The sequence below is a fragment of the Mesoplodon mirus genome (assembly GCF_964341445.2).
Source record: "Mesoplodon mirus genome assembly, chromosome: 4".
Lineage (NCBI taxonomy): Eukaryota > Metazoa > Chordata > Mammalia > Artiodactyla > Ziphiidae > Mesoplodon > Mesoplodon mirus.
In genome coordinates, this window is record NC_138979.1 from 161,768,345 (window position 1) to 161,793,739 (window position 25,395).

The window sequence follows — 25,395 nt, forward strand, 5'->3', positions numbered from 1 at the left end:
CTCTCCCTGCGCTCTGACCGAAGCCCGAGCCTCAGCTTCCAGCGCTGCGTGCCCCGGCGGGCGAGCAGACAAGCCTCTCGGGCTGGTGAGTGCCGCTCGGCACCGATCCTCTGTGTGGGGATCTCTCCGCTTTGCCCTACCCAGGTATGTGGGGAGTTTCTTGCCTTTTGGGAGGTCTGGGGTCTTCTGCCAGCGTTCAGTAGGTGTTCTGTAGGAGTTGTTCCACGTGTAGCTGTATTTCTGGTATATCCGTGGGGAGGAAGGTGATCTCCACGTCTTACTCTTCCGCCATCTTACCCGGAAGTCTGGTGTTTTTTATTCAAGGATTGTCTTTTGTTCCAGCAACACATGGTAAAAACAAGTCAGGCAGGACTAGCCACTGCACTTCCCTATTCCAAATCATTCAGGGCCCCATGGTCAGGGGAATGAAAGTTCCACGACAGGCTCAGTTGATCCCATCATATTCTGATGAGCCTTCATATATGAATGACACAGAGAACGCTGTTCTCAAGATGATATTGGTGTAGTTCTGAGTACAGTATGAATACAGATTTAGAAAAATTTATCTTCACATCAGTGATATGAAGTTATTTTTAACCTTTTTTGGAGTCAGAGATCCCTTTGAGAATTGAATGAAGGCTATAATTTTTCTCCTGAAAAAAATATGCACCCACACTTAGAGGTGTGCATTAATTTCAGAGGGTTCATAGACACTACCTCCCCCTCCAACTTGACTCCCTCTTGATGCCCTATGGGCCCATGGTCTCCAAGTTAAGAACTTCTGAAAACTTTTAGGTAGCATATGGTCGTTAATATCAGTAATTTCGCCAAAAATCATCGCTCCAAATTTGTGATTATCTTTGCTTAACACCTTCTTTGTATATTTCAGTGATACCCCCTTCTAGGCCATAATCTCCATGAAGGCAAGGATTTTTGTAATTTAAAGAAATTGTTCTCAGTTCTCAAAGGAATGCCACAGAGTGTCTGATAAGTATTTGTTGGATTAATGAAATAATCTTGTGAAGCCCCATCTCTCGACTTCATCAGACAAGATTTATTTAAGATTTTATGGACCATATGCTATAATGCAAATCTATGCCAAGATTGTTAGCTGCACTGGGAATGCTATGCCACGGACTTGCTCACGTGTTAAGCGGTTACCGAGTCTTTAATATTGAATTTCCATCTCCATTTTGATAAATAAGATACGTGAAATTTGCAAACTGCCTTAGTGAACCTGAGGTTCCCTAAGCGAATCTCAAAAAGGGTGTTAGCCCTTTGCAGTTTCAATGCCAAGAAGAAACAGATACAGTATATTCATTGTATAGACAAGGAAAAAAATCTGTACATCTAAGCTATTATTTCACTCATTTGAGAACTTTGCCCCAAACTTCAAGACCAGGCAGAAATCATCTCTAAAATTATGCAGGGCGATATAGCAAGAACAACACTTATCACTCAGTCTAGTCACTGATTATTTCATTTCCCCTTATTCCAAAGCAGTCCTTCCCTCGTGGTATTTGTAAAAAGAGGTGATTTGGAGCCTTTAATTTCCTTGCTAACCTTCCAGTGACATGAATCACTTCTCTCCTCACTGGTGAAACTAGCTACTAGCTGGAGATTGAGGGGTGTGGGGTGTGTGTGTGTGTGTGTGTGTGTGTGTGTGTGTGTGTGTGTGTGTCTTTGGGACTAGATGAGACCCACTTCATTTATATAAATGCTTTTGTGCCTACTGGGTAAACTCTAGGGGTACAATGGAATAAGATACAGCCCCTATCCTAAAGGAGCATGTAATTTGTGGGGCAAGGTAGGCGAATAAACCTGTAATTATAATACAGTGCAAAACATGGCATGAAGCTTTTCAACTCTACCATTATGTTCTTGAAGCAGTGTAATGGCAAGGATCCTTTACAGCTGAGGGAGCTCTTTTGTGAAAAATAAATCTAACATTGGGAAGTAAAGCACAAGGTGGTAGCAACAAGATTTCAGGATACCGCTGTGCTGAAGTGGTGTGAAAGACATTCCTAGGGCTAATGATGAAACACCAGTTAAGCCCCTGATTTTTCAATTTCCAGGTTGGGAATAATTCCTGCCCCTCCTGGCATAGCTGTAACTATATTTGCTGCTTGTGTTTTCCCAAGCAGCAATGATACACCTTGGTACTGTGTTAAGAAAGGTAAAAGTCATGTGAAAATCCATAAGCCCCAGTCAGAGAAGGGTTTTTGCCACTACATTTGTAGACATACCGTATCTGTAGAAATGCAGAATCCTGGGTTCTGCTGTGAGTGGAGAGTATCTTGTCCTTGAGGGCCTGATAGCACACGCATACACAGAGGTAGATGCTGGTTAATGTTGCTCTGGCGGAGGACTCGGTATCACAGTGGATACCGGCATCTTATTTTTTTCATTAACCCGTGTTGTCTTTTCAGGTATCTACTAAAACCTCACCATCCTTAAATGTCAGTTTGTTTGGTTTTGTTGTTCCATGGTGGATCTAGAAGTTACTGCACATATGGTCATTAAACACTGATTGAGAGAGAACGGTGGCCGGAATCCAGATTCTATAGCCACTAACTTGAGGGTCAGGAGAAGATGCCCAAAGAGGATCCTCCAGGACAAAGCTTCTCTTAATTACTATAAGATTTTTGGCCCCAAACTCCTGAGTGGAATTCCTAGCTTTGATGACATGGGCTAGATGATCCAATGTCTTCTTTTGCTGCCAGGCCTCAAGCCTAGACTGAAGCCATCAAGTCAGCCTCCTGGGCACTTCCCCCCGCCAGGCCCACCCACCAGTCTTGATCCTCAAACCGTTTTACTGTTGAAGAGAGGCATGGAAAGATAAATCTAAGGAAAGGTGCATTTTCCCGTGAGGCCCTAGAATAAAGCTGTCCTCAGATGCCCACTCTTTGGCCTTCCGTTCTTAAATGGCAGGCAGTGCCATCTTGCCTTGCCAGCCGCTTGGGAAGATGTAATACAAAAGAGGGCTGATCCAAAAAGAAAACATGAAGAATGAACACATGAACTTGAGAGCTTTTATCATCGTACTACAAACGCAGTTCTCCAGTTCGAAGACCCAGCACTCTTCTTCAGCCTCGGGGGAAATGAGGAGAGACCATCAAGAGTGTGTCCTGCGTCCCAGCCTCATTATGTCTCACCTGACTGTGGTGACTCTCAACTAGACGTCTCTGCTCCCACCACAGTGCTGACAGAGCACTACATAGCTTACTGCCGTCCACTAGATGGAGAGCAGAGTGAGTGGCAAGGTCTCTTCCTGTCTTCCATTACTCTGAATGTTAGCCAAATTAGAGTGCTTTCTGTTTCTCGGACATTCTTCCTGCTTATCCGGCTCTGCATTTTTACTCCGCCTTTTCTTTTCCCCTAGGAGCCACTACCATTCCACCAGCCCCATACTGGTCCTACTACCTATCCTTTTAGGCCCGGTTCAATTGCCTTCTTTGAATTTCCTTAACACTTTTATTATGGCAATTATCATATTCTGGAGGCCTTTAATATTGCTATTTGTCTAGGTGTCTGTCTCACGAGGTTACCAATTCCTTCACGGCTTAGGGGCAAAGGCCGCATTTGAGAACCAATTCTCTTAGGACTTTACCCAAGGCTTTGCCCATGATCAGCGATCCGGTAAATATTTATTGAATTGTCTTTGAGTTCTGGACTTCAGTCGAGCATCCAGGACTGTAGCATTTCTAGAGCGTGCGCCAGTAGAGCAATAGTGATTTAGTTAGGCCTGGCCCTGGATCCTCTTTGGGTACCAAAAGGCCGTGTATCTGGGTGGGCGGTGGGTATGTTCTGGGAAGCCATCAGGGCAATAGCATCCTATTTTACTGATAGCGCTGGCGGCAACGCTACTTCTAGCAAACAGCAGTAACAAGCGGTAACACTTGGGCGGGCCAGCCACCGGACATTGGCCTCCCCCTCTGTGCGTCTTCTACCCGCTCTTTCAATCCATCACCTGTATTTATTCCCGCTGTAACTTAAACACCTGTCTAGATGGAATGCGTGCAATGTGTCCCTACCCCACGCATTCAGATATTTGCTCACCTGCCTTATTCGGAAGGTTGGCTCTAAAATAAACAGAGTTTTGGTACTAAAAGAAAAAAATGCACTGAGGTCACCGTGGCAGTGGACATGAGGAAGGGAATGGGAGTGGCACCTCTGGAGAAGCCGCTCCAGGAGAGTGGGAGCAGAAGAGAAAGAGGAGGAGGAGGAGAGCAAGAGGTGAAACATCTCCCAGCAGGCCCTAAGGCTTAGGCCGTGATACAAGCCGGTGACTAGATTTTCCCACAGACGCTCATTCATTTAGCTAACCAACTAGAGAAAGGCAGGGGTGCAAGAATATTTAACAAGCTGGTTGTTATGAGGCTTAAATGTCTTGGTTTATTATTTTTTTAATAGATCTTTATTGGACTATACTTCACAATACTGTTAGTTTCCGTTGCACAACAAAGCGAATCACCCATATGCATACACATGTCCCCATATCCCCTCCCTCTTGGGTCTCCCTCCCATCCTCCCTATCCCACCCCTCTAGGTCATCGCAAAGCACCGAGCCGATCTCCCTGTGCTATGCTGCTGCTTCCCACCAGCCACCTATTTTACATTCCGTAGCGTATGTATGCCCATGCTACTCTCCCTTCGCCCCAGCTTCGCCCTCCCACCCCGTGTCCTCGAGTCCATTTTTTATGTCTGTCTCTTTATTCCTGCCTTGCAACTAGGTTCATCAGTACCATTTTTTTTTTTAGATTCCATATATACGTGTTAGCAATGGCCATTATTAAAAAATCTAGAAACAGTAAATGCTGGAAAGGGTGTGGTGAAAAGGGAACCCTCCTGCACTGTTGGTGGGAATGTGAATTGATACGACCACTATGGAAAACAGTATGGAGGTTCCTTAAAAAACTAAAAATAGAGCTACCATATGACCCAGGAATTCCACTACTGGGCACATACCCTGAGAAAACCATAATTCAAAAAGAGTCGTGCACCAAAATGTTCATTGCAGCTCTATTTACAATAGCCAGGACATGGAAGCAACCTAAGTGTCCATCGACAGATGAATGGATAAAGATGTGGCACATATATACAGTGGAATATTACTCAGCCATAAAAGGAAACGAAATTGAGTTATTTGTAGTGAGGTGGATGGACCTAGAGTCTGTCATACAGAGAGTGAAGTAAGTCAGAAAGAGAATGTCTTGGTTTATTTTTAATGACCACTATTTCTCATGGCAGCATGAGTAGACTTGAAATTTTAGAAGCTTGTTCTAAACTGTTTTATCCACTTTTGCATCCTTGGCATATTTAACAATTATTCATATTAATGTTTGAACATCCAAATAGCAATGAGAAATAGTAAAACCTCAAAGTTCTTGATAGAATTATCTCTACTCCTTCCCGTTGGTTGTTTTAATATCTTGTTCCTCACTCTGTTCGAGCATTTCTGCTGGTTTTTGGAAGATCCCCTGAGCTTTATAGAGGAGAAGCTTTGAAAGGTTTTTCTTTCCTGTTCTTTCCTTTCCTTTCCTACCATCTCCTGTAGCAAGTGCTTCTCATACTTTAAGATGCATATGAATTACCTGTGGCTCTCGTCAAATGCAGATTTCTGTTCACTGGGGCTGAGGCTGGATTGAGTGCATTTTTAACAAGCTCCCAGGTAAGTGCAGATGCTGCTGGTCCACAGACAGAATAGTAAGTTCAGATTCAAAGGTATGAGGCCGTGAGAGTAACACAGTGGTTAAAACTACACGATTGGGAGGTATTGTATCAGGCAGGACAGGAATTGAAACTAGGGACCGACACAATTGTTTGTTCTTGAGCAAGGTTTTTACCTCTTAAACTCAGTTTCCGCATCTATAAATGAGGGCAGTAATTGTACCTAACAGATCTGTCTTGAAGACTGAGTTAGTCGCTTCGAACAATGCCTGGCAAACACAAAGTGTTCATTAAATGTAGCCATCATTAGTGCTAAAATGACCTTGTTGTTATTTCAGTGGAACCTGAAAGATTTCATGTTTGCTAAAAAAATTAATTATGGCAGAACATTTTAGAGGTCCACACATAGACATAAAATTCTTAGAGGCAACATAAAGATGTTGATACCCATTATCAGTAAGGCATGTTCTTCAACTCAATAATTAAAATGAGTTTTAGTTAAGTATCCTATCTTCCAGACCCCTTTGTGACCAATGGCATAAATTCATGAGTTGCCCAGCCTAGATTTAGTAGCATAGTCTCTGGTTATTAGCCCAGAGAAGCCAACTGGCCCACTGGCTACACCCTGTACCTTAATAGCCTGATACTCCTAACTAAAACAATGAGCCTCTGTTTTGGGACTGGCGCTGTGGTGTCCTTATGTGTTGTGAGCCTGTCTTTTTAAAAAAAATTCTTCAGCGGTGAAATGTTAACCATTGTTGCAAATCAGGTATAAATAAATGCCATTTTCCATTTTCTCTTCATCTGTTCAAAGCTGGTTTTATTATGTTATCTGGAGAAATGTAGGTGGACAGAGAAGCAGAGGCAGCCTGGTGACAGGAGTAGTCATCATCCTTCTGTCCTGTTAAGGAAGAAACCTCCAGGTGTGAACTCTAACTGGCTTGTAGAGTGTCTTAAGATCGGTCCAGTGCTGGGAGATTAGCCCTACCCTTTGGTCTTACCTAGTAAAGACAAGGTGCTGCTAGGGCCAGAATTGATGCTCCGGTCCATTTTAGTTCGGTGACTTCTTCTGTCTATTCTAGAAAAAACTGAGAAGCTGAAAGGAAGGGCCAGAGGCATTCTTTTTTTTTTTTTTTTTTTTTTTTTTTTTGCAATACGCGGCCTCTCACTGTTGTGGCCTCTCCCGTTGCGGAGCACAGGCTCCAGACGCGCAGGCTCAGCGGCCATGGCTCACGGGCCCAGCCGCTCCGTGGCATGCGGGATCCTCCCGGACCGGGGCACGAACCCGTGTCCCCTGCATCGGCAGGCAGACTCTCAACCACTGCGCCACCAGGGAAGCCCCCAGAGGCATTCTTAATTCATTTAATCTAGAGATGATTTGCGTAGACTGAACTTTAGCCAGGCATAAATCTGTACCCATAAGATTCAACCAGATCTGGTTGAGGCTCTAGAGCTGTGCTGTCCTTTAAGGTGGCCACTACCTTCATGTGGCTTTTAAAATTGAAGTTCAATAAAGTCTAAAACCCAGTTCCTCAGTCATAGTCACACTGCAAGTACATAACAGTCACCTGTGGCTAGTAGCTACTGTATTGGACAGTGCAGATTATAGAACATTTCCATCGCAATTGTTAATGGGTGATGGATTCCATCCATTTCTATTGGGTAGTGCTGCTCTAGAACAAGGATTGAAAGTACTTGTCTCCCCTGTCAGTTCTGCTTGTTTAGTGACAGCTGCCTGGAGGGCTGTGTAAAGAAGACTCTGAGGCCATATCTAAGTGAGCCCCAAATTGTTTGATTATTCATTAGCAATGTATATCCTAGGAAGACAGAGCTGGGTGGAATGGAGGTAGTTCTCGGCTAGGCACTGAGTGTCTTCTAGACAAAACCACAAAAGTAAGAGTAGAATATTTTAGAGGGTCTGGTTGTTATTTTTAATAGAGATAGGTTACTTTTCTTTTTAATTTAATTTTTATTTTTGGCCGCGCTGGGTCTTTGTTGCTGCGTTCGAGCTTTTCTCTCGTTGCAAGGCACGGGCTCTAGGTGCACTGGCTTAAGTAGTTGCGGCACGTGGGCCCTAGAGGGCAGGCTCAGTAGTTGTGGTTCACAGGTTTAGTTGCTTCACAGCGTGTGGGAGTTTCCTGGACCAGGGATAGAACCCACGTCCCCTGCATTGGCAGGCGAATTCTTAACCACTGTGCCACCAGGGAAGTCCCGGTTACTCTTTTTTTTTTTTTTTTAAGGTAAAACATTTTATTTTGCTCCTACTCTATGGGAGACAATATGGTTTTTATATAATAAATGTTCCTATTGTGGCATCCCAGTTAGAAAATTTTGTACATAAGAGTACTGTTGATTTCAGCAAGTGAGTGCATATGTGAATCTCTGGGTTAGTTATCTGCTGCTCAAAAAGTGCACTATGAAAGGTAGAAGATCTGTGTAAACATGCCTGGCATCTGGCAGCTGAACTTGGTAACATAAAGTCTAGCAAAACTTTATTGTTCAAATGTGTAATGTATTACTTAAAAGAACTACTTTTCATAATCCCCTGAGATGCATTATCTAAGAGGATGATAAAGGTGATAGTAAGCTGCCATTTCCCAGGCATATGTCATGTGAGGGGCACTTAGTGCTGTGGCCGATAATACATATGATCCCTGTATTTCTAGAGAGACTTAATTTATCCCCCCACACCCCCACACCCGCTTTCCCCCTTCGTGTCCATACATTTCTTCTCTACATCTGTGTCTCTATTTCTGCCTTGCAAACTGGTTCATCTGTACCATTTTTCTAGATTCCACATATCTGCGTTAATATTCGATATTTGTTTTTCTCTTTTCTGACTTACTTCACTCTGTATGACAGTCTCTAGGTCCATCCACGCATCTACAAATGACCCAATTTCGCTCCTTTTTATGGCTGAGTAATATTCCATTGTATATACGTACCACATCTTCTTTATCCACTCGTCTGTTGATGGACATTTAGGTTGCTTCCATGACCTGGCTTTTGTAAATAGTGCTGCAATGAACATTGGGATACATGTGTCTTTCTGAAGTATGGTTTTCTCTGGGTATATGCCCAGTAGTGGGGTTGCTGGGTCATACAGTAATTCTATTTTTAGTTTTTTAAGGAACCTCCATACTGTTCTCCATAGTGGCTGTATCAATTTACATTCCCACCAACAGTGCAGGAGGGTTCCCTTTTCTCTACACCCTCTCCAGCATTTCTTGTTTGTAGATTTTCTGGTGATGCCCATTCTAACTGGTGTGAGGTGATACCTCATTGTAGTTTTGATTTGCATTTCTCTAATAATTAGTGACATTGAGCAGCTTTTCATGTGCTTCTTGGCCATCTGTATGTCTTCCTTGGAGAAATGTCTTTGAAGGTCTTCTGCCCATTTTTGCTTGTGGTGTTTGTTTTTTTAATATTGAGCTGCATGAGCTGTTTATACTTTTTGGAGATTAACCCTTTGTCCATTGATTCATTTGCAAATATTTTCTCCCATTCTGAGGGTTGTCTTTTCATCTTGTTTATAGTTTCCTTTGCTGTGCAAAAGCTTTTAAGTTTCATTAGGTCCCATTTCTTTATTTTTGTCTTTATTTTCATTACTCTAGGAGGTGGATTAAAAAAGATCTTGCTGTGATTTATGTCAGAGTGTTCTTCCTGTGTTTTCCCCTAAGAGTTTCATAGTGTCTGGTCTTACATTTAGATCTTTAATCCATTTTGAGTTTATTTTTGTGTTTGATGTTAGGGAGTGTCCTAATTTCATTCTTTTACATGTAGCTGTCCAGTTTTCCCAGCACCACTTATTGAAGAGACTATCTTTTCTCCATTGTATATCCTTGCCTCCTTTGTCATAACTTAGTTGACCATAGGTGCGTGGGTTTATCTCTGGGCTTTCTATCTTGTTCCATTGATCTGTATTTCTGTTTTTGTGCCAGTAGCATATTGTCTTGATTACTGTAGCTTTGTCGTATAGTCTGAAGTCAGGGAGTCTGATTCCTCCATCTCTGTTTTTTTCCCTCAAGATTGCTTTGGCTATTCAGGGTCTTTTGTGTCTCTGTACAAAATTTAAGATTTTTTGTTCTAGTTCTGTAAAAAATAAATGCCATTGGTAATTTGATAGGGATTGCACTGAATCTGTAGATTGCTTTGGGTAGTATAGTCATTTTCACAGTATCGCTTCTTCCAATGCAAGAACATGGTAGATCTCTCCATCTGTTTGTGTCATCTTTGATTTCTTTCATCAGTGTCTTATAGTTTTCTGAGTACAGGTCTTTTACTTTCTTAGGTAGGTTTATTCCTAGGTATTTTATTCTTTTTGCTGCAATGGTGAATAGGATTGTTTCCATAATTTCTCTTTCTGATTTTTTGTTGTTAGTATATAGGAATGCAAGAGATTTCTGTGCATTAATTTTGTATCGTACAACTTTACCAAATTCATTGATTAGCTCTAGTAGTTTTCTGGTGGCATCTTAGGATTCTCTATGTATAGTATCATGTCATCTGCAAACAGTGACAGTTTTACTTCTTCTTTTCCAATTTGTATTCTTTTTATTTCTTTTTCTTCTCTGATTGCCATGGCTAGGACTTCCAAAACTATGTCAAATCAGAGTGGCGAGAGTGGCCATTCTTGTCTTGTTGCTGATCTTAGAGGAAATGCTTTCAGTTTTTCGCCATTGAGAACGATGTTTGCTGTGGGTTTGTCGTATATGGCCTTTATTATGTTGAGGTAGGTTCCCTCTTTGCCCACTTTCTGGAGAGTTTTGATCATAAATGGGTGTTGAATTTTGTCAAAAGCTTTTTCTGCATCTATTGAGATGATCATATGGTTTTTATTTTTCAATTTGTTAATATGGTGTATCCCAGTGATTGATTTGCATATATTGAAGAATCCTTGCATCCCTGGGATAAATCCCAGATGATCATGGTGTATGATCCTTTTAATGTGCTGTTGCATTCTGTTTGCCTGTATTTTGTTGAGGATTTTTGCATCTATATTCATCAGTGATATTGGTCTGCAGTTTTCTTTTTTTGTGGTGTCTTTGTCTGGTGTTGGTATCAGGGTGATGGTAGCCTCGTAGAATGAGTTTGGGAGTGTACCTTCCTCTGCAATTCTTTGGAAGAGTTTGAGAAGGATGGGTGTTGTCTCTTCTCTAAATGTTTGATTGAGGGCTTCCCTGGTGGCGCAGTGGTTGAGAGTCCGCCTGCCGATGCAGAGGACGCGGGTTCGTGCCCCGGTCCGGGAAGATCCCACATCCCGCGGAGCGGCTAGGCCCGTGAGCCATGGCCGCTGAGCCTGCGCGTCCGGAGCCTGTGCTCCGCAACGGGAGAGGCCACAACAGTGAGAGGCCCGCGTACCACAAAAAAATAAAAAATAAAAAATAAAAAATAAAATAAATGTTTGATTGAATTCACCTGTGAAGCCATCTGGTTCTGGACTTTCGTTTGTTGGAAGATTTTTAATCACAGTTTCAATTTCATTACTTGTGATTGGTCTGTTCATATTTTCTGTTTCTTCCTGGTTCAGTCTTAGAAGGTTATACCTTTCTAAGAATTTGTCCATTTCTTCCAGGTTGTCCATTTTATTAGCACAGAGTTGCTTGTAGTAGTCTTTTATGATGCTTTGTATTTATGCGGTGTCTGTTGTAACTTCTCCTTTTTCATTTCTAATTTTATTGATTTGTGTCCTCACCCTCTTTTTCTTTTTTCTTTTTTTTTTTTTTAACGTCTTTATTGGAGTATAATTTCCCTCTTTTCCTTGCTGAGTCTGGCTAAAGGTTTATCCATCTTGTTTATCATCTCAAAGAACCAGCTTTTAGTTTTATTGGTCTTTGCTATTGTTTCTTTTGTTTCTATTTCATTTATTTCTCCTCTGATCTTTATGATTTCTTTCCTTCTACTACCTTTGGGTTTTGTTTGTTCTTCTTTTTTTAGTTCCTTTAGGTGTAAGTTTAGATTGTTTATTTGAGATTTTTCTTGTTCCTTAAGGTAGAATTGTATTGCTATAAACTTCCCTCTTAGAACTGCTTTTGCTGCATCCCATAAGTTTTGGATGGTCGTGTTTTCATTGTCATTTGTCTCTAGGTATTTTTTGATTTCCTCTTTGATTTCTTCAATGATCTCTTGGTTATTTAGCAATGTATTGTTTAGCCTCCCTTTTTTTGTGTTTTTTACGTTTTTTTCCCTGTAATTTAATTCTAATCTCATAGTGTTGTGGTTGGACAAGATGCTTGATATGATTTCAATTTTCTTGAATTTACTGAGGCTTGATTTGTGACCCAAGATGTGATCCCTCTTGGAGAATGTTCGTGTGCACTTGAGGAGAAAGTATAATCTGCTGTTTTTGGATGGAATGTCCCGTAAATATCAGTTAAATCTATCTGGTCTATTGTGTCATTTAAAGCTTGTGTTTCCTTATTAATTTTCTGTCTGGATGATGTGTCCATTGGTGTAAGTGAGGTGTTAAAGTCCCCCACTATTATTGTGTTACTGTTGATTTCCTCTTTTATAGCTGTCACCTTATGTATTGAGGTGCTCCTACGTTGGGTGCATACATATTTATAATTTTTACCTCTTCTTGGATTGATCCCTTGATCATTACGTAGAGTCTGTCCTTGTCTCTTGTAACATTCTTTATTTTCAAGTCTATTTTATCTGATATGAGTATTGCTTCTCCACCTTTCTTTTGATTTCCATTTGCATGGAATATCTTTTTCCATCCCCTCATTTGCAGTCTGTATGTGTCCCTAGGTCTGAAATGGGTCTCTTGTACACAGCATATATATTGGTCTTGTTTTTGTATCCATTCAACGAGCCTGTGTCTTTTGGCTGGAGCATTTAATCCATTCACATTTAAGGTAATTATCAATATGTGTGTTCCTATTATCATTTTCTTTATTGTTTTGGATTTGTTTCTGTAGGTCCTTTTCTTCTCTTTTGTTTCCCACTTTAGAGAAGTTCCTTTAGCATTTGTTGTAGCGCTGGTATGGTGGTGCTGAATTCTCTTAGCTTTTGCTTGTCTGTAAAGCTTTTGAGTTCTCCATCGAATCTGAACGAGATCCTTGCTGGGTAGAGTAATCTTGGTTGTAGGTTCTTCTCTTTCATCACTTTAAATATATCATACTACTTGCTTCTGGCTTGTAGAGTTTCTGCTGAGAAGTCAGCTGTTAACCTGATGGGAGTTACCTTGTATGTTATTTGTCATTTTTCCCTTGTTGCTTTTAATAATTTTTCAGTGTGTTTAACTCTTGTCAGTTTGATTACTGTGTGTCTCCCGTATTTCTCCTTGGGTTTATCCTGCCTGGGACTCTCTGTGCTTGCTTCCTGGACTTGGGTGGCTATTTCCCTTCCCATGTTATGGGAGTTTTCTTTTTTTCTTTTTTTTTTTTTTTAATTTACTTATTTATTTTTGGGCTGCTTTGGGTCTTCACTGCTGAGTGCAGGCTTTCTCTAGTTGTGGCAAATGGGGGCTACTCTTCATTGTGGTGCGCGGGCTTCTTATTGCAGGGCTTCTCTTGTTGCGGAGTATGGGCTCTAGGCACGTGGGTTTCGGTAGTTTTGGCACTTGGGCTCAGTAGTTGTGGCTCGTAGGCTCTAGAGCGCAGGCTCATTAGTTGATTTGCATGGGCTTAGTTGCTCCGTAGCATGTGGGATCTTCCTGGACCAGGGCCGAACACGAGTCCTCTTCATTGGCAGGTGGATTCTTAACCACTGCGCCACCAGGGAAGCCTTAGGGAAGTTTTCGACTGTAATCTTCTCAAATCTTTTCACAGGTCCTTTCTCTCTTCTCCTTCTGGGACCCCTATAATGCAAATGTTGGTGTGTTTAATGTTGTCCCAGAGGTCCTTAGGCTATCTTCATCTCTTTTCACTCTTTCTTTTTTAATTCTGTTCCATGGCTGTGAATTCCACCATTCTGTCTTCCAGGTCACTTATCCATTCCTCTGCCTCAGTTATTCTGCTATTGATTTCTTCTTGTGTATTTTTCATTTCAGTTATTGTATTGTTCATCTCTGTTTGTTTGTTCTTTAATTTTTCTAGGTCTTTGTGAAACACTTCTTGAAGCTTCTCGATCTTTGCCTCCATTCTTTTTCCAAGCTCCTGGATCATCTTCACTATCATTATTCTAAATTCTTTTTCTGGAAGGTTGCCTATCTCCACTTCATTTAGTTGTTTTGCTGAGGTTTTATCTTGTTCCTTCATCTGGTACATAGTCTTCTGCTTTTGCATTTTGTCTATCTTTCTATGAATGTGGTTTTCATTCCACAGGCTGCAGGATTGTAGTTCTTCTTGCTTCTGTTGTCTGCCCTCTGGTGGATAAGGCTATCTACCAGTTACTTGTTTTTTTGTTTTTTTTTTTAAGGCAGGAATCGTTTGGAAGGAAAGATGAAAAGCTTTAAAAGTTTTCTTATTCCTTACATAGTCTCATATTTAAGCAGTGGTCATTTTTGCTATTTTTCTCAAAATAAGTTAAGGATGCTTTGCTTTTGTGTAGAAGGAAATCATAATGACTACCAATTTTTGGTTTATCCATGAAATGCATAATGGATGTTACATGAAAAAACAAAATTCACCAAGAGTCCAAAATTTGTTTTATGTTCATGCCATCTTTTACTATATCTGCTAAGAAACAAAACTGATTGAGGATGTTGTTTTTTTAATACATTTATTTATTTTATTTATTTATATTTGGCTGTGTTGAGTCTTCGTTGCTGTGTGCGGGCTTTCTCTAGTTGCGGCGAGAGGGGGCTACTCTTTGCTGCAGTGTGCGCTCTTCTCATTGTGGTGGCTTCTCTTTTTGCGGAGCACAGGCTCTAGGCACACAGGCTTCAGTAGTTGTGGCGTGCAGGCTTAGTAGTTGTGGCCCGTGGTCTCTAGAGCGTAGGCTCAGTAGTTGTGGCACACGGGCTTAGTTGCTCTGCGGCATGTGGTATCTTCCCAGACCAGGGCTTGAACCCGTGTCCCCTGCATTGGCAGATGGATTCTTAACCACTGCGCCACCAGGGCAGCCCCTAAGGATGGTTTTGTTTTGTTTTTTTTGTTGCTCTACTTTTTTAATATCCTCTGGTGAAGGGTAACAAGTGGGAAATAAAATTTAAGGAAAAGTAGAAAATGCTGGAATAGTTAGGTATAATCAATCCCTGTATAATCACTGTTTTCCAAATTTGAGGTCTGTATCTGATTATATTTTCAAAAATCTCTAATAATCAAGGGTAACTAGGACAGTTTCCCTACTAGTTTCAAAACTAGAAAATGGATTTTAAGACAAGAGTACCAGTTCTGCAACTGTTATGTGACCGTGAATAAATTACTTACCGTAACTTCTCTGACCCTTGGTTTCTCCATATCTGGAAGGGGAGTACTGAGGGAATTCCCTGGCAGTCCAGTGGTTAGGACTCCATCCTCTCACTGCTGATGGCCCAGGGTTGATCCCTGGTTGGGGAACTATAATCCCACAAGGGAGTATCACAGTATCTACCTCCATGAGTAATGGATAAGGAGGGAGATATATTGGTAAAACCTCACTTATAAGTGCCTGACACTTCCACTGTAAGGACTCAGATGTTAAGCCATATTATTTGGAAAAAGTATTCCACATGCATTTGGAGGGGAACATTCTCTGTTCTAATCTTGGCCCTGCCACCTACTAGGTGTGTTACTTTTGTCTAATTGTTTACCCTCTCTAGACTTTAGTTGCCTCTTCTGTTAAATGGGGTAACAATAGAACCTCCTTCAAAGGCTTGCTCAGGGTTAAGTGAGATAATACACGTCAAGATAATGCAAAGACATCTAAGCCCATGGCACATGGTGAGCATTCAGTAAGTGTTCATGATTATGATGAAAATGATGATGTTTCAGTTAAGTGCAGCCTGGACAAAAGAGAGAAGATGTACCAAATCTGATATCTCTTCTCCTTCCCATTCACTAATCTCCAGCTATACTGTTTACACTAAACATGGTAAAGTATGTATCTTTTGTTTACTTTACTGCTGTTCCACTATAAATTATTAATAAGCCTCTTTTATGAGGTTTTTGTCGCAACTGACTGAGGCAGTAATTGGAGAATCTGTTAGTTATCATAAAGACCTTTCCACTTTGTAGTATCTTTATAAGCTCCAAGCTCATGTCTAATTTGAAAAGCCTAATATTTAGTGCCAGGGATCAGGGCAGGAAGGAGAAGCGTTCAGTATGGGACGGGGATGAGTTCAGTCCTACAGGGAATCTGTTTGATCGTCTGAGAACCTGGCCTTTGTTGCCACTAGGTAGGGTGCAGGAAGAAGGACAAGGCTTTTCAGAGGCCCTGGGGGCCAGAGAACACTGCCCTAATCTGCCACACTGTCTTCCCCACACTTTCATCAGCGTGGTCTTTCTCCTCCCCGGTAGTGGCAGAAGGGGGTCAGAATTGACAAGCCAGGGTTGGCTCCTGAGGCTTACTCTGAATCTGGGGCCACACTGGAGGGTGCAGTCTGAGTGTTCTGGCCCCCAGCCTCCACAGACACCAGAGATCACTCCTGACTTAGACAAAGTGGCTTTCGTCACAAGAAAAATATTTGGGTCCTTTGGTGTGAAGACACAGTCCTGGGCTGTTGTCACTGAATTCTGTAACTAGGAATGAAGCACTATACTGTTACTAAAAATGACTTATTTTCTTTCAGAATTACCAGATTGTTTAAAAATCCAGAATTCTTCTATTTGTAAATGTCAAAATTGTTACCTTCCTGGGACATTTCATAGGAGGACACTTTTCTTGGAATTCATATCTCCTCACTTCACTATTCCTTAGTGTCTCCTACTCAGCACCCTGCATTCAGCTTTGAGTACACCCCCTCTTTTCAGCATTCCCTGTACATCTCATTTGAAATGCTTCTTGAACCATCCTTTCTTTTCTGATTCCACTCTTTCCAGCCAGGTTTTAAGGTTATCACCTCGCACCTGTATTTTTCATAATAACTTACATTTTTTTCTTTTGGATTATAAAAGTAATACATGCTCTTTAGAGTGTGTGTCCGTGTATGTGTTCATTTAAGGAAATTGCTTCTGCTCTCTGTACAGTTTCATATTGTGATTTTGTTTTTTAACTTGAGATATCAGCATGTTACTATATTGCTAAGTATTCTCCAAAAAAATTCTAATGGATACATAATATTCCCTCATATGTTTAGAGCAAAATTTATTTAACATATTTATTTAACATAATTTATTTAAATACTCTCAGCCATTTAGATCTTTCCTTTTTCAGTATTAAAATCAATGCTTGTTTTCAGTTTCTGTTCACAGCATAGTGTAGTGAGTAAGAACATGCGATTTGGAGTTTCAAAGACTATGGTTCAGACCCTGGTTCTGCCATTTATTCCTAGGCCTCAGTTTCTTTCTTTGTAAAGTGGGGATTATAATAGTACTTGCCAATAGCATTATGACAGTTTGAATGAGATGCATGTAATATACTCATTTATACAGAGCTTGGCACATTGTAAGTGCTGCTGGATAGTAACTGCTATTATAATACTCACCTCATTAATGATCTGCAGTTGTTTTTTTAGCGTAGTTCCTATGAGTTAGAGTATAGCATCAAAGTGTACAAATATTTTGATACTTTTAATAATATATTGCCAAATTTATTTGTAGAAAGATTGTACCAATTAATAGTCTCATAAATAGTATAAGTACATATCTAATATCACCCTTGCCATGGTTAGGTACTATATTTTTGGTTATTATTTATGTCAGTGTAACACACGAAAGTGTTATCTTGTAATTTACATTTCTTTGATTGACAGTGGAAATGACTAGTTTTAATTGTTTAATTGGCTAATTATATTCCATTTTTGTAAATTGTTTATTGAAGTCAGTGCCCATTTTTTTTTTTTTTTTTTTTTTTTTGCTGTACGTGGGCCTCTCACTGTTGTGGCCTCTCCCATTGCGGAGCACAGGCTCCGGACGCGCAGGCTCAGCGGCCATGGCTCACGGGCCCAGCCGCTCCGCGGCATATGGGATCCTCCCAGACCGGGGCACGAACCCGTATCCCCTGCATCGGCAGGCGGACTCTCAACCACTGCGCCACCAGGGAGGCCCTGTGCCCATTTTTCTATTGCCTGTGCATCTTTTTTCTATATCAGTGAGTTCTTTATATAGTAATTATTATTATTTATTATTAATAAATAAATAATAAATATTATCATTAAGTATTATAAATTATTATTAATAATAATTATTATTTAAACTAAAATTTATCGAGCATTTAGAACTTTCATATGACATAAGGGTCAGAAAGGCTAAGTAGTTTGCCTAATTCTTAGAACCTTGTGTGACAGAGTAAATACTCAGTAAGTACTTGCTGTTTTTGTCATTAATCTTTGTATTTCATAGCACCTCGCATAGTATGGTGCTTTGCACATAGTAGGGGCAGAATAAATACTCGTTAATTTATATTGACACTAGCCACCCTCACCTGTGCTCTTGGATGTGTACAGAAGCCAGCCTTTAATGAGTGCCTTTGTGGCAACCACTGTTTAAGCTCAGGTGGGTCAGCATCTCCTGGACTCTACATGATTTTCCCCATAATGATTTTAATGATACTTTTCTAAAACTCTGTAAAATCAGGTTATTTCTCTCACTTCATTTCTAGGTAACAAACCTGAATTTGGCAAGCGGCGTCATAAACAGAAGCAGTGCTTCAACTCCCCACACACTTCGGCCTGTCATCAGTCCTAGTGGCCCAACATGGTCAATACAGTCAGACCCCCAAGCTCCTGAGAGCCACTCCGCCCCTCCTGGAAGCAGGTATGTAAAGGGCCATGGAGGCGGCATTTGGGTCACACAGGGGCAGCCTGGATCCTAAGCAAGTCATTCGCACTTTGAGTTCCCTGCACAGGCACCAGCAAGACAGGTGCCTTTCCCCACGTGTCCTAATCCTCTGGTGCTTGAATATAGGGCCTCATTTCACTTGTAAGACAGCCTGTGGGCAAATCAAACGAAAAGGAAATTTCTGATACAGTTCAGCAAGTTCACTTCCGGGTGAAAGAGCAAGAATTTATACTATGCTTAATCCTTGCTCACAGTCAACATTTTTGTGTTTTGACTTTTGACATTTTCTCCTTGTCTCCTAATTCCTTTTTTATACCTTGTATTACATTGTGTTTCAGTAACTTTGGACTCTTTTCTTTTGAAGCACATATTTTATATGTTTTTATGTAGGTTATCTAATTAAACTCAAACAGCCTCCCTGGACAATGTTCATTTGGAAAGTGGGAAGGAAATTCCCTTTATGTAGTTGAGCAAAGTGGCAGAGGATAGATCCAAATAGATTCTGGCCATAAAGTCAGCAACTTCTGATTTAAAAAAGAAACCACTGTATTGAATTCTAGTCTCGATCTGTATTTCAAGTTCCCCTGTTTAAAAAATGTAAGAAGAAACAGATTCCCAGTACATCTTGCTTTAGTGACTATTAAATATGGGTTTAATTGCATCTGTCCCTGAGTCAGATGAGCTAGAATGGAATGTGACTGTTACAATGAAGTATTCCAACCAGCTGAGATATTGTTCCCTCCAAATAAAGACACTCTGCCACAGGTGTCCCACCAACTCCCTACCCCAGGCCAGCACATCAGCCTCTGCCAACCAGCCACCTCTTTGGATGCTGCCCTGCCCTGAGGTTGGAGGGGCAACCGAAGGCTTGGGCATGGAGGAAATACCTAATTGTTGTTCAAGTATCTGTTGGTGTTAGAATGATTACTTAAGGAACTAATTTGGGAAGCAGAGACTCTGCCCAGGAAGCAAGATAAACATAAGTGCATTACATCATGCTCTGGTACGGTGTCTTTCATACCAGTGATCATTGTGGTCAAGGGTGAAAAGAATCATCTCAATTCAGAATTATGAAGAGTTGAAGACCAAGAGGCAGGACTTTTGAAGACGGGACATCCTCCCACACTATTCTCTTCATAGGAGAAGTCTGTCCTTTGGTGATTTACGATTCCAGAGTAACCGCATTCCTAAAACATAAGTCGTAAAAAAGAAATTCTGTTTATACCACAGAGCTTTATTTTCCATATAAAATATTTCCAAATATTCCATTTTCATTTTACAATCAGAGCCTTGTTTCTATGGAAAACACTTTCTCTGCAATCTTGGATATATTGTCTATATGACAAGTCTGCAACCGTTTTCCATACGGTAAGCAAAATGTCAAGACTATACATTTTGGAAAAATAGTTTTAGCTTTTTTTTTTTTTTTGGCTGCACCACAGGGCATGCAGGATGAGATCCCCAACCAGGGATCAAACCCGTGCCCCCTGCAGTGGAAGCTCAGATTCTTAACCACTGGACTGCCAGGGAAGTCCTGAGTTTTAGCATTTTACATACTTGTGTTTGGAATAAAAGTTATGGCTGGGTTTTGAGCCTTCTCTTGGTGACACCTGTTAATGCCGAGGCACAGAAAGATGAAGGGATCCATCAAGGTCAGAGGCAGGACCTAGGGTGCAGTGCTGTGAGTGACCTTCTCCTAGCCAGACTGTGCTCATGGGCTGTGGTAGAATGGCACATGATGCAATCGACTTCAGAACCACCGGCACCAGGAAGTAGCCCCTGCAAAGCCCCCTGGTCTTTCCCTTTGGGGGTTAGTTGTACCCATAACAGCCGTCTCTTCACCTACTCTTCAAGCTCGAGGGTCAGTTCTCAGGCCCCATTCTAGTCCAGGGTAGCCCTGGAAAATCTTCCTCTGCCCCTCCCCACCCCACACACCCCTCATGGCGACCTCTGGTCACCATGACAGCCTGCAAGCTCAGCTTGGGAGTTCCAGTTCCATGTGGAATTCCCAGAGATACCCACCCTAAAGAGCCTTAAATGAATTCTCAGAGGTCCTTTCAGAACTGGCCATGACATGGGCCCCAGCCAGACCTCCCTCAGGCATTCACTCTGTCCCATGCCCCAGTTTCTTTATTTACCTGGTAAGTCACTGTTTGTGGATATTTATTTAGTCTCTTGTTGTTCCTTCCTTTGTAGTAAGGGTGACTAAGTTTAATGAATAAGGGATTAGTAGCTTAGAGATGTGAGTTTTATTACTGATTTTTACACTAAGTGACCCTGAACTATTTATTTAATCTTTTTATTGGATAAGCATACTTATGTATAAACTGGCCTGTTTTGGGAGCTTTTAGGTTGTTCTTAAAGCACTTTGATCTCCCTGGAAGTGGGTGCTAAGTAAATAAAATGTCCTCTTACTTGTACATCTACAAAAGCATCAGTGGATTCCAGTGCTGATAAACTCTCATAATTCACTCAGCCAGGGGCTGCCCTGTAAACATAAAAAGATGTAAAGAGAATCCAATGCTGGCTGTACTTTTCATCTGCATCTTGGAGGATTCAGTGACTTGGTAGCCACAGGAATGAAAACTGGTGACTCACAAGAACTCAGCAAATAGTGTTCTTTTTCATTTCCCTGTGGCGTTGCTATTGTTCTCAACTTTATGGATCACACAAGTTTTCACCAGACAACCTTGTTCTTCCCCCGCTGTTTTGAAACCACCCCAAATGTAGCCCAGGGCTGTCGTCTCCCATTGGGTCAGTGTGAGCTCAGCCCAGCTCCTCAAATCCCTCGGTTCTTTTGGTCTGTCTGGAGTCCTTGTTGGAGCTTTGTTGTGGGAGAGGAAGGCAGAGAGCCCACGCCTTGCCCAGACAGTCTGAGGCCTGGCCGTGGAGCTTGCAGTTCCCTAGACACTCGGAGTTGGACTTGGCCAGCCATTCCTCTGTTGTTACTTTTCAGAGGTAATAAGTGAGATTAATTGCAGGCCATTCTCCAGAAGAGAATGTAGTCAGGGCCAAATACAGTCACATGTTTAGAAGCCTGAGGTGTGCCTCCGAGCAAGGCCAGTTGAGAATTATACAATCTGGCCTCCAGGATGCAGGTACCGAATGTCCGCGACCTCTTTTTTCTTAAAGGGATTGTATTTGATTTCTAGATGCCGATACCTGGGTACTAAGCTTTTCTTTAGCCAATGAAATGGGTTGGGTTTTTCAAGCTGCCTTTTAATTATCTATTTTTCTCGGTACCCGGGGAATTGTTAGGCGCTGAGATTGATGTGCAGAGGCATCTCCTCATTACCGCCAGCCTTGCACGGAACTGGACCATGTCAGGGAGGAGCATTTTCTAGGTGAGGAGTGCATCTTTCTTTGGGAGACCTGGAAGGGTTCCTGTAAAGTTCTGGCTGCTGCTTGGAATGATTTGGGAAGGACAGGGCCTCAGACGGCTTGGCAGGAACCTGAGGCTCTGTTTTTTTCCAGTCCAGCCCTTCCTCGTGGATCGAGCTGTCAGGGAATCCCACGAATGTCTGGCTTCTGCCCCTTTGTATGTTTTTCCAGCATTTGTCATTGAATTATTTTTATCCATCTCTGGTTTTTTCACACATGCAACCTGGGGATTTATCTGTTCCTCGATGTTAAAGGTGAGGGAGGTTGAAGGCAGTCATGAGTTTGTTCCTTCTTTTTGTGACAGGGCAAGACATCGTGGGCCTAGACTGTGTGGCCTGGTAGCCTCTACTCTGGAAAACAGCTGTATGTCAGAATTTTAAATTCTGTACTGGGGAATGGGGTACAATGAAGCCCCAAATCTTGGAAATTTGGGTGATATTTCATGTCACCTTGTTCCTCTGCCCTCTTACTCTTTAGTAATAAATTATAGTCTGGTACCTTTCTTTACATAATTTTTTGAAACAGATTTTCAGAGATTCTGATACCAGTTTAACTAATACTTTTCTCCCTTGTTTTAGATTATTTCTTTTTTAAAAAAAATACTTATTTTTTTATTTGTTTATTTTTGGCTGCATTGGGTCTTCGTTGCTGAGTGCAGGCTTTCTCTAGTTGTGGCGAGCGGGGGCTACTCTTCATTGCAGTGCACGGGCTTCTCATTGCAGTGGCTTCTCTTGTTGCGGAGCACGGGCTCTAGGCGCGTGGGCTTCAGTAGTTGTGGCTCGCGGGCTCTAGAGCGCAGGCTCAGTAGTTGTGACGCACGGGCTTAGTCGCTCCACGGCATGTGGGATCTTCCTGGACTAGGGCTCGAACCTGTGTCCCCTGCATTGGCAGGCGGATTCTTAACTACTGCGCCACCGGGGAAGTCCTAGATTATTTCTCATGAATGTTGCTGGAGATTCAGGACTCTGACTTCCTATCTTTTCATTTTCAGTTCTCAGAAATATTGAGTTTATTTTCTTTAATAAAACATGTTCTGTTTATTTTCTATGTGTCAGGCATTGTGTTAGCTGCTGGGAGTAGCAACAAATAAGACAGAATCGTGCCCAGTCTCCCAGAGTTTACTGTCCAGGATGTATCTTCTATGCCCTCGGCGTAGTGCTGAGCGCTGGGTAGGGTCTAAAAGACTTTGAAGACCTGGTGTTGGATCACTAAGAGGTTACTGTCTAGCAGCGAGAAGGAGCCACGTACACATGGAACAGTTAGGAAGCAGTGCTGGGCAGCATATAACAAAAAGATTTAAATTGTGTGACCCAGGCAATTAGAAGAAAGAGAATCAAGAAGAGGGTGTAAGGATTTAACCCTGTCACCAGCTACAACATGGCTGAACCCTGAGGACATATTGCTAAGTGAAATGAGCCAGTCACAAAAGGACCAATACTGTATGATTCCACTCCTATGAAGTATCTAAAGTCGTCTAAATCATAGAAACAGAAAGCAGAAAGGTGGTTGCCAAGAGCTGGGGGAATAGAGGAGGGGGAATTAGTGTTTAACGGCTATAGAGTTCCAAATTTGCAAGATGAAAAAGTTCTAGAGATCTGTTGCACAACAGTGTGACTGTACTTAGCACTACGGAACTGTAGTCATAAAAATGGTTAAGATGGTAAATTTAAAGTTATACTTTTTTTAAAAATCACAATAAAAAGAGAATAGGAGGAGGAGTGTGTGAGGTTTTAAAAGAGGGCTCCATAGTTCTGCAAAAATTATTCAGCGACCAAAATGCTAAGGCTTTGTTTTCCATTTTCTTCCTCTGTTTAGGGGAATTATTCTGAAACTAGTCCTTTAAATGCTTCTATTTCTTTAAAAGTATGTTTACTTTATTTATTTATTTATTTTTATTTTTTGCGGTACGCGGGCCTCTCACTGTTGTGGCCTCTCCCGTTGCGGAGCACAGGCTCCGGACGCGGAGGCTCAGCGGCCATGGCTCACGGGCCCAGCTGCTCCGCGGCATGTGGGATCTTCCCGGACCGGGGCACAAACCCGTGTCCCCTGCATCGGCAGGCGGACTCTCAACCACTGCGCCACCAGGCAAGCCCAGTATGTTTACTTTATAGGAAAGGAGGCCATAAACCCCTGTTAGGAAGATGGCAGGGTATAGTGAAAAGAGAAGGGACTTTAGGGTTTGCCTTACTGAGTGTATGACCTTGTGCAAGTTACCTAGCTTCTCTGAGCCACAATTTCCCCATCTGCTTAAAAGTGCAGATAATAATACCTACCTCATTAAGTTGTTATAAGATTTAGTTGAGTTGTGCATGTGAAAGTAGCCAGTATAGTGCCTGGTTTTGGTGTAGGTTCTTGATACCACTTAGTTCCCTTTCCAGGGGAAAAAAAAAAAAAAAAGGAGAAACTTAAAATTGGACTTGCTTGGGATGTGGGATTGCTACACTCCGTGTTTTAGAATCTGGTTTAGAGGAAACTGGCCATCAGCCATATGCAGTGCACTCCTGGAGCTGGATCGCAGAGATGTAGCCTTTCCAGCTGAGGAAGGGCCATCAGAGTGGGGCCCACAGGAGACTCTTCCTTTTCTTTGACCCCTTTGTTGAAGGGTGACTTCTTTCTACTCAACAGGCCCTTCCTCTCTGCTATCTTCTTCTGAATGTTGAAATTTCCATTGCGGCTCAATGTTCCAGCCAGTAAACACTCATATTTTCCATCCATCCTGGGGGTCGAGCTTTGGGAGAGCTTTCCTCTTGAGGAGTTTGGAGCTTATAATTTTGTACTTTATCCTGTTATATAAACAACACTCTCTAGCCAAAGAGCACAATCACAAAAAGAAACCACTTTTGGGGGGTCTAAAAACAAAAAGAAACTCTTTCTTGTTCAGAGTTCTGCAGAAGTGCTGTTTCCCTCCTTATCCTCCTTCCTTCCCATAAAACAAAGTTTACCTGACCTTCTTCCTCCTGAGTCTTAGCTCTTAACCACTCCTTCCCCTTGAGAAAAACGCTTCTCTGGCACACGAGTGATAAAGGCCTGAACTTCTATCTGAAATTCCTCTGCTTCTTTTCTCACTCAGCCAGACACATAACCTCTCAAGGGTTATGCTCTGTGTCAGTTCAAGCTCTGTGACAGATTCTACAGTTCCTCCTTCACCAAGAGAGCTGAGTGCCGTAGGTGTTTGTACCAAGGCCAGAATCACTGGACTTCTGCCTATTGAAGGAATGTTGGTAAACTTTGGAAATGTGTCAGAGATCGCTGGCTGGACATCATACCAAGGCCTAGGCAAAGTAAGTTAGGGAATGTTTGGGCCTAGTATCAGGAGTGGAAGATGGGGATCTTTTCTTATCTGCAAGCCAGAATCAAATGCAGCTTGCTTTGTGGTTTGCCAGTGTAGCATTTTTCCAGTTTCGTTTGCCTTCTCCCCTCCCTCTCAAAGCATTAAAGATAAACTACCTTATATACATTTCCTCAGGATTAACACACACACATGCACACTCAGACACATACACACAGAGTCACTGTTAGAGGCAAGACCCTGTCTTAT

At 41.9% G+C, this 25,395-nt stretch overlaps 1 protein-coding gene across 9 annotated transcripts in view; it reads left to right on the forward strand.

Moving 5' to 3' along the window:
• The window catches only part of TTLL5 (tubulin tyrosine ligase like 5), a 315,626-nt gene that overhangs the window by 146,681 nt on the left and 143,550 nt on the right, over positions 1-25,395 (forward strand). For all 9 annotated transcript variants that reach the window (XM_082618539.1, XM_082618534.1, XM_082618536.1 and 6 more), the window contains one exon: positions 18,298-18,452. In XM_082618539.1, coding sequence (XP_082474665.1) covers positions 18,298-18,452 — 155 coding nt within the window. The remainder of the gene's footprint in view (positions 1-18,297; positions 18,453-25,395) is intronic.